The following is a 9692-nucleotide window of genomic DNA, read 5'->3' as shown; positions in this document are numbered from 1 at the left end:
AGAGGCGGGACGTAAACAGAGTTGCTGGTAGAGGCGGGACGTAAACAGAGTTGCTGGTAGAAACGTTTGAATAAGTTTAAAAATGGAATCTATCTCTTTCCAATGTTTCCTCATTTAGAATTACCCTGAATTTCACATTGAATTCAGTACAAATAATCCTGCATTACTCTAAGTCCTAAGATGACTTGCTAGTGGGATCAATTGTTAGGTGGTACGCCAAACGAACCGTTGAGAGGGTCGGTATCACCAGTGTGGAGGTATTGCTGTTTGTAGTACTCTCCTGATTCGAAGAAATCGCCGAGGGTACATGAGCATATGCTCGCCCTCGGCTTAGGTAACTCATAGCAGCTTGTATCATAGAACACGAAGCCAGCCACGTCTGCGAACAACAGCAAATTTAGCATGAGGCTGGAACGGATAAGACAAGACTCATCCACTTCTGTAACATTTGGCATTTGTTATAGGTTTGGAATGTATGAATATAATTGCATTCGTGCGTAATTCATGGACAGAGCGGAATTATTCATCGTGTGAAAATGATATTGCGGGATTACCTGCCAGTGCCGCCTTTCTGGCGCAGTCCTCGAATTTCGTGGCATCAATTGTGGCGATTGTTTCGGGGAAGTCAGCACCGAAGGAATAAATGTACCGAAGAGTATTAAGTTTGTTGTTGGTTGGGTAAAATTCAAGTTCATAGACCTGGAAGATAAATGGATATCTACATGTTAACTAATGAATACACACATGTTCACGTTGCATAGGCCATTTAAACAAAAGCGAACTGTTGTCATGAAAAAATAACGTGCAGCTCAGTGTTCAAAGGAGCATTTTCTCACAGATAACTCGCTATGTTGGTCACAAATTCTCATTCATGGAAAAGTGGATTCTGGGTGAAGAAATTACAATGGAATATACGCACAGTCATATACAGTTTAGTTCTTAATATTGTGTGGAATGCATCATGGTTTCAACATAATGCACTTTATTCATAATTTGTTTAGAATACTCAGAGTCCCGAGATGCCGTCTCACCACGGGAGCTCCCGAGGCGGAGGGCAGTTCCAGGGTCCGGAAGATGCCCTTGGTTTGAGGTTGTCCGGCAGAGGGGCTTGCCCCACATGTCTTGTCTCCCGACCCCAAGTCAGGCAAGAGGGGCATCGGCTCCTGGTGTCGATGAGAGGAAGTCAAGTGATCGTGGAATTTAATCAGCTTTCCAAAATTAAAAGCACCAGCTTCTATTTTTTTGTACGGACAATAAGGCGTACAATTGTGTTCTCTGAGAAATGTGATCCTGGGACCTAGAACTAGGAGCGATGTGTGCATGTTGTTGAGGGATCAAGGATCGAATAAACTTGGGCAATCCAAGCTTTTCTCAACAAATGTCCACTTACCTGGAAGAATGCCAACTAATGTAAAATAAATATAAACGCAACACGGAACATTATATCATAACTGTAATAGAAGAAATATTTTATAGCGAACAACTAGGATTTGTAAAGGTAAGGAACGTTGCAATGACATCGTAGAATAGCAGGGGCCAAGGCAATTCGTACTGACCATAATATAGGGACTGACAACACACGTCGGAGCCAGACCACATTACAGCTGGCTACATGAAGTGACGCACTAGTCCTTTATAACGACATTCTTTTCTCCCAAAATTTGTTGCTACAATCATTAATCTATCTCATAGTCGTACAATCCAATATTTCGTGACATGTTAGCATCAGTACAGAAGGGATATTTATTTATTCCTCATTCAGTCTATTCATAGCCATAACGCCCATAAGGCTTTCGTGAACGTGTTGACTTTCGGATTATGGGGGAAAAGAGGCCTCTCTTCCGGCTGCTCGGGCTCCGAAGACTCTGGTTGTGGCTCTTCAACATCCTGCGGCAGCGCAGGCTGTAGTGACGGCCCAGCAACCTAGGAACGGGATCCTGTAGCATGACTACGTGAAGTCGTCTCAAGCCGGTCGCAGCAGTTTCCGTTTTCCGTTGAAGATATGGTTGCTCATGTGGTGATTTTTGAGGACATGGAGCTAGTTCCTGCACCGACACCGTTGACTCCCACCCGTCTCGATATTTCAAATGGGCGAAGGTGGGATTACAAGCAATCAAGTCTACTTCATCAACAAATGGTTCGATTTCATTGTTGCGAACGTACCGGCGGAGCAGAACCGGCTCGGGAGTCATCAGCCAGGAAGGGCGGGAAGGTCCGTGAGTTGAGCGTATTTGAAACGTGAATAAACTCTCATGCAAAGTACTGTTAGTGGCGGTTGATAGCAGAGACCTCACCGAGTGTAATGCGTCCAGTAATACCGATTCCCAATGCTTAACAGGAAGATCGAGAGCCTCTAGTCTCAGAGCAATAATATTGATCGTCGCAGCTTTCCAAATGATCCCGTTGTATCGTTCACATTGCGCATTCTCGATAATATGATAGGGAGTTGTCCGACTTGTCGCGACTCCCTTCTGGGTTAGATATACCTTGAGTTCTTAAGGCATGAATGATGTTCCTCTGTCAGAATGAATGTAGCCGAGCATGCCGAAAAGTGCGAACAGTGATTCTAGGCACTTTATTACCGTTCTTGTAGACATGTCAGGGCAAGGGTAAGCAAATGGTAAGCGCGGAAATTTTGGCAATCACCGTGAGCATATAAGTTTTGCATGAGGCGGAAGGCAGAGGTCCTTTAAAATCAAGGCTCAGTCGTTCCATTGGTTGAGTTGCACAAACAAGAGTCCCTTCGGGCGGTCGGTAGAAACGAGGTTTTAACACCGCACACACTGCACGTTGAGCAAACTCTCCTGGCATCCTCTGTTGAGAATGGTAAGTTTTCAGATCGAACGAAGTTCAAAAGCCTTGTCATTATAGGATGACACAATCCATTGTGAATGTCGAAGTTGAATTGGATGTTTGAAGGGAAGTGGCGCAATACGAAGCTCGACTTATAGCATCTGGAGCCACGTTTTCTTTCTGGAGCCAATACTGCACGGTGTATGTAAACGAGGCTAGCTCCTGCCTCCATTGGTGAATTTTATTGTATTTAATTTTGGTCCTTTTCCTATTGTCAAGCATGCTGGTTATGAAACAGCCAGAGGAACTAATAAATAGATAGAATTGCTGTGCGTTCTTCAAAAGTAGAATATGTCGAAGTTGAAATTGGTGTACGGGCTAGACTACGACTCATTACTTGTAAGTCGCCTGTTATTACCTACACCGCACAAAAACAAAGAGTCTGCTACGATGAGTATTTTAAGGCGAAAATTAATCGAGTTTCAGATTCTGATGTATACACTGGACATGTCAACCATTACAAACGATTCGGCGATGGTATGTCAACCGGTTTTTCGCATCGGCGATGGAAATTAGAGACAGGAAAGACATTAGGCCTGAACACAATGCTTCATGACTAATAAAGCATGCAAATAATACCTCATTAATAACTAGGCCTAAAACTTTATAGGCCCTCAGAAAAACTTGAGGCCATAATTGAAAATTCTGTGATTTCTGTCCTCGCGATTAAAATTTATCGACCGCAAAAGATCCATTCATCTCTAAAACAACATAATACTACGGCACAAAAAAAAAAAAAAAAAAAAAAAGGAAAAAAAAAAAAAAAAAAAAAAAACGATGTAGACTAAAATATCGTATTTTCAATGCATCTTATAATTTATTTTTTAGTTGCAAATGACTTTACGTTTCGTTTTGCATATAGGGTTATTGCAATGATCCCATTAATATGGGATCATTGCATTCATTGCATTCACATGGGGTTATTGCATTCATTGCATTCATATGAGGTCATTGCATTCATTGCATTCATATGGTGTCATTGCATTCATTACATTCACATGGGGTTATTGCATTCGGCAAAATGCGTCGTGAAGCCAAGAGACAAAGTCAGCGGTAATATTTCAGGGTACGTTGTACAGAAAAATATGCAAAATATTATGAGAAATTTAGAAATTCTAAGGTAAGTTTTATTTCAATTCCACGACCAAGTAAATCATTGTAATAAGCAGCGGCTTCTGATGTTGCCGCAAATTGAACATTTGCAGACTCGGCCTCCGGACACCCGAGTGACGTAGCACACAAAGAGACCGTCAGGGGACTACAGCCCTCGTGCTAAGAGGTGGACTTTTAGGACTTTACTTGACTTTAGGAGGACTTCACTTGACTTTTAGGAGGACTTCACTTGACTTTTAGGAGGACTTCACTTGACTTTTAGGACTTCACTTGACTTTTAGGAGGACTTTACTTGGTTTCCTCACGATTCTTAATGAGTCCGATTCTATCCGTAAAGCTGATCTCTCTGACCCACCTGTAGAGCGACCTGAAACAAGCAGAATTTTTATCGGAAATGACTTGACTACCACTAAAATTGATCTCTATGATTTTTTCGCTAGTTAGAGCTGATGCGGCTACTTCAAGATTAATTTTCCGGCTCGAGAAGCATGACAATGCAATGCTCAATATCATCACTTAGATCGTCTCATCTGATCAAATTAGTAAAAATATTAAACAATATTTTAGACGCGTCACTGGTAATTACTGCTAATTCTCGTCAGAAAAATACACTAATTTTTAGATATTTAGGAATCGTATTTTATACTCCTGCTTTATGTCCTCGCCATCAGCCAGTTGGCTTTCCTAATAATTCAGACTTCTCTTGACTACATTCTCAACCGCAAAAAAATATTATTACAACATTTTCTTTTTTTAATAATAATTTTGCTCTGACATAACATGACATTGCGATATATATTTAAAAACCATAGCATAATAATATTGTCAAGAAAGTGCTGACTAGCCAAAGTCTCTCATAGTATGTGTGCTACTAAACTCCTGTTGAACTCAATGGAAATGAATAAAGTAGGTAATATTGAACATGGGTAATTTTGAACATGTATTATGCGTAGGTGTTAAGAATGCCGGTAGATGCGATATAGCAAGTGTGTAAGGCGCGGTTGTTTCGAGACCGTGGGAAGGAGTTAGTTTACATTGAACGTTGGCGAGCTCAGCGCGAGGGACATTCCAGTCGAGGAATGTGGCGTCACTTCGAGGTTATAGGCTTAACTGTGCGCGACACTAGCGTATATAAGGACCTTAAAATTCGTGCCAAAGGTTGGTCCTACGGAGGTGACCCTCACGCTAGCACGGTCTGCAGTCAGCGAACGTAACGGCCGCGGCCGTGAGGCCGGCGGTGTTGCCATTTTCGAACATTGACGGTCGCTAGAAACCCGGACTTATCGAGGCAGCTGCGAGTTCTGTAAGCATGTCTAAAATCTACAAAGTACGATCGACATCAACGGTACGGCTGCTACTCGGTCGTGAGGCTATGCGAGAGGCCACGAGACGTTATACAATTATGAGGTCGGCAATGGGAAGACTCAAGTTTTCAAGCACCGAGCTCTACACCAGGAATTATCTTCAGTACGGTCATCAATACGAGACGGTCACTATTCGCATTAGAAGAAGCGGTACGGTCACAGTCATCTTCAACCGCCGAAGCACCGCTTTGAGCCTGAAGTAACATCATCGACGATGAAGACTACGCCACTATTCTGAAGTACGGCCGTTGTAAAACAACCTACGGCCAGACTGGCCACAGGGCATCAATATCAGCAAGACACGACGGTTATGAAGAACAGCGATCGCGAGGACGCGCGGCTAAAGCGGCAGTACGACCACTTGGAATACGGCTACAAACGCGCGGCAACAGCTGCGGTACGGTCGCTGAATCTACGGCCGCGAACGTGTGCGCAAGTGACGGTCGTTTACAGCTGTCGGACGCATTGGAACTGCAACGGATCACACGCTTTTTCCGGTAAAATTAGATAATTTTAATGATTTAAACTGATAGGTTTTGGACTTTTGATTGTGTTCAGATTACCTCTGTCAAGTACTAGAGATTTTTGTTAACGTAGGATGTGAACTTGAATTTTTCAATTTAATATGAAATGTATCAGTGTATCATTACAACCCTCTCTTTGTACTATTTTTGCCGTAACCTTTTCAAAAGAGAACCTTTTCAAACGCGCCTATCAAGCGCCACTCGGCGTCAACCTGACAAAAATATAAGTAATGAATATCTTGAACCTGAACGTAATGTAAAATTGGTGGAGTAATGATTACTCCAAGTGTCCAACTTTAAAATATATGATTTTATAGAAAGTACTCTTGATTTTTTTTCTTGTTCTAATCATACATACGCGAAGGCGGCAAATATGTTCAACATATAAGGCCTTGAGCTGTGAGTTAAATTGTTGCACTCCAGGTACCCGACGTAACGTCAACACTTTATCATTGTTACAAAATTCCAGTTTAATCCCAGAATTAAATGTGCTGCAAAAGTATGATAGGAAGCATGTTATTCAAGTTCAGAATGTTACTTAACTCTATCTGCCTGCCTTGAAAACTCACGCCTGCCTCTTCACAGAAATCAGTTCAAAAATTACCAAAGGAAATACTTGTATTTGTTCAGAATATTGAAGGTATAACGTATACTCGATGTTAATACTTACGGTGAGACTGAAGCGCGCGCAGGCCAGCGACAGCGCGAGTAGCACCAACGTCATCGTCAAGTTGTCGCTCGTTGCGGTCACTGGAAAAGATATGAGAAGCGTCCGTAGATTAGAGGTCATGGATTTCAGTAAAGTAGGAGCGGCAGCTTTGGTAAAGAGTTGGCCAAGTAGGCGGGCTGTATGTAAAGTCCATCCGAAGTGTGGACATGCATATTTTGCTGCAGAATGGCAGTCGCAACGAAGGAGTGGCGTTGAACAAAATGCGTTCAATGAGCAGACACAGTAGCTGCCTGATCAGCACCAGGCGCCCGAGGTCGTACGAAGAAAAGGTCGCGTAAAGCCAATTCGTTTGCAAAATTGAAGGTTAGGAGAGCATAGGAGATTTCTCAGTCAGGAGTCTGATTTTATTAGCGCACATAGCTAATGCTTCAATTTTGACAGGCAACATCGAGTATATTATTATAAGAATATGCGTTTAAAAATTACATTTTGAAGACAACACTTCTAAAAAGAGCAGTGGCTCCGATGTTACACATGTACAATGATTTTTTACTTCATTGTTAACTATTTAAAAATTGATTATAATTTTTTCTTTAATATTTAAAAAATTTAATTTTCTAAATTAGTACTTTTGTCTATTGATTCATGCATTGACACTGACTTTATTAAATTCTTTATTCTGTCAATTGCTTCATGCATTGTCACCGACCTTACGCAGTTGTGCAAAATTCCGATCGATTGGACAAATAGAAGTGTGTTAAATATCGATTGTAAGATTTGTAGCAGACAAACAAACAAACATGAAGTGAAGTTATATAAAAGTGTTGTAAAAACGGTCTAATTTAGCCAAAATTTATCCACGCTCGATTTCTCTGTAGATAGCCTCTCGAACCGAGTGTGTCTGTGACGACCGGCACCGATCAAGACTCTAAATTTAAATATATAGCAGGCAGTTGGAGTAAGCCCTGGTCATCTCCGATAAACCATAATTATTCTTCAGAGGCACAATTGTAACTCTTCTTAGCCTTATATATATAGCACACCCCCCGCTCACTCCCGCTCGATAATCAGACTTAAATGAATTCAGGAAAAGGTTCAATTTCATAAGTGCGATCTACCACTGAAGATTTTCGGAAATAAATTGTTCAGTATCGTGCCATTTCTCATGACGTAACACTATTGTATAGACAGGCGAGTCTACAGCTACTCTGGCCATACTCTGACTGTCGCAAATTACGATTGGTCAGGCGAATTGGAAAGCAAATTCAGGCGAACGTGACAGCGTTGCAGGGAACGGGAATAAATGCATCTTAAATTACAAATATATATAGTATTTTGGTACTGATGATATGCGTTGGAGATGAAGACTTCGATATAATATAAATTCAAGTACATAAATAATACACGGATTTTAGTTATTGAAGAGCTCGGAAACTAATTTTTACAATTTTTACAGTGAGATGGTGTCTCAAATGACTTACCTTCCAACTTAAATCAGCACTATAAATTCGATCAGTAAGTTTCTAAGTGGTAGATTTCAAATGTATAAACCAACAAAAAGAAGAATATGTTAAAAGATGTTTGCACCTCTAGGTCCAAACAGCAAATGCTCCGTAGTGAAAGTGACAATCGCCCACTTCAGGACAGGTAACCCCAGACTTCTTTTTTGGCCATCACACGTGTCAAACACACGCACCTTTTTGACGCCGTGCCACCTGTTTGATGAGTCACCCAACGCAACGCATCGATCCGACAAACGAGGACTTTTTTGGTCCGATTGCTGACCCGAGAAGCGTTAAGACACGTGTCATATTTCCTCTGAACTGACGCAATATGAATATTTTGAATAGCTTTCGTGCTTAAAATATCCTTATTTTCTCTTCGTTTATTCTATTGCTAGACACAATAAACTCAACGTTGACGAACAAGTTTTGACGGGATTTTATTTTCTGTTAACAACGAACAGAGACCTACGAGAGCGCGTCTAAATGTAGTTGACGGGGATCACCAGGACTTTTCGTGGCCATTGTTGTTGGGTTCTCAATAAGTTGCTTCTGCGCACAAACATTTGATAACTAAACATACTCTAAATAGACATAATTGTGAGCATTTGAATGTGTGGTAATAACAGACTGGCCCCCGGGAACAATGTCGGCGAGGACGACTTGCCTGCCGGGGCTGAGGGCGGCAGAACACAGAGGTGGCGCTCCAGCGTGGCCTGGGGCTGTTACGTCCGAAAAACATACTCTGGATATTATGAAAACTTGAATTTCTTTTCATCCGTCGACTCTATTCAGACGTGTAGTTCTTAACTAAGATTATGATTATGATTACTAAGATTATTATTATATTAATAATAAAAATTATATGTCTATTGCAACGCCATTTGGAAGTTGAGTTGCAGGCTCAATGTGGTGGAAAATATTCACCTCTTAAATTTATTGCGTTTGGAGTAATTTTTTCACAAAATAAGGGACACATTCTTCTGACCGCTGTAAGTGAAGACCTAAGGTTTGAGACTAAGATAATATTTAAAGCAACCTGTTCGGTGTATCGGATGAAAAACTGCTATAACTTACTACACATTTTAATAAAATCAAACAATTTTTACGAGAAATAGCTTTTTAACAGCTCGTATCTCTTATTTATTAAAAATTGCTCTTCTAATCTTGATAGCTCGAATCTCTTTTCAAAACATCTCATGGAATTTTGTATCTTTCCTTGAACGCAACGAGCTTGATGGAAAATGTTGAACCGAACGGCAGGTTGCATGCGTTTGATGGTCTGGGGCTGGATTATCAAAATATCGCAAAGTACGGATTACTCTTTGTACTCACGAACATGAATTTAGGTAATGTGTAAGTTGTACGATTTTAGGCATTATCAAAACTTACGTACGCAAGACTTGTTTAAAATAGTTTTATCATAACCATGTGGCTGAATAGCCCAGAGCGCTCTCATACATCCTTTATTTAAATCCTGAGTCCGATGTATTCCAGCTTAAATGTTATGTCAGAGGGCGTGCCTGGTGTAGGACCCTGGGGGGAGGCAAGTCCCTGACGGGGATCGATCGACGGCCCGGAAATGGAAATAGTCGTCGTGTACGGGGTTTTTAGTTGACGTTGAGGAAAGACGAGTTCACGACCATCGCACACTTGCAGGACGATG

The 9692-nt window shown here is 41.3% G+C and overlaps 1 protein-coding gene across 1 annotated transcript; it reads right to left on the bottom strand.

Annotated features, from left to right (window-relative positions):
- Nucleotides 1–88: 88 nt before the first annotated feature.
- Nucleotides 89–8116, bottom strand: LOC108669057. The gene is made up of 6 exons (XM_018156342.2): nucleotides 8006–8116; nucleotides 6525–6604; nucleotides 4322–4333; nucleotides 1032–1163; nucleotides 555–699; nucleotides 89–379 (listed from the first exon to the last, which is right to left on the bottom strand). The coding sequence occupies exons 2-6, from the start codon at nucleotides 6576–6578 to the stop codon at nucleotides 198–200; spliced, it is 525 nt and encodes a 174-aa protein (XP_018011831.1). The 5' UTR covers nucleotides 6579–6604; nucleotides 8006–8116; the 3' UTR covers nucleotides 89–197.
- Between the last annotated feature and the right edge of the window lie 1576 nt (nucleotides 8117–9692).

The sequence above is a fragment of the Hyalella azteca genome, unplaced genomic scaffold (assembly GCF_000764305.2).
Source record: "Hyalella azteca isolate HAZT.00-mixed unplaced genomic scaffold, Hazt_2.0.2 contig2990, whole genome shotgun sequence".
In the NCBI taxonomy this organism is placed as follows: domain Eukaryota; kingdom Metazoa; phylum Arthropoda; class Malacostraca; order Amphipoda; family Hyalellidae; genus Hyalella; species Hyalella azteca.
The sequence above is the reverse complement of the archived record's forward strand: the minus strand, read 5'-3'. Positions and strand labels throughout refer to the sequence as shown.

Bases quoted from the DNA above. Each gene is read 5' to 3' on its own strand.
- LOC108669057 (XM_018156342.2), bottom strand. From the start codon at position 6,578: ATGACGTTGGTGCTACTCGCGCTGTCGCTGGCCTGCGCGCGCTTCAGT. The intron at 700-1,031 runs GTGAGACGGCAT...TTTATCTTCCAG, and splicing joins CCGCCTCGGGAGCTCCCGTG to GTCTATGAACTTGAATTTTA. The intron at 380-554 runs GTAATCCCGCAA...TGTTGTTCGCAG, and splicing joins CAGAAAGGCGGCACTGGCAG to ACGTGGCTGGCTTCGTGTTC.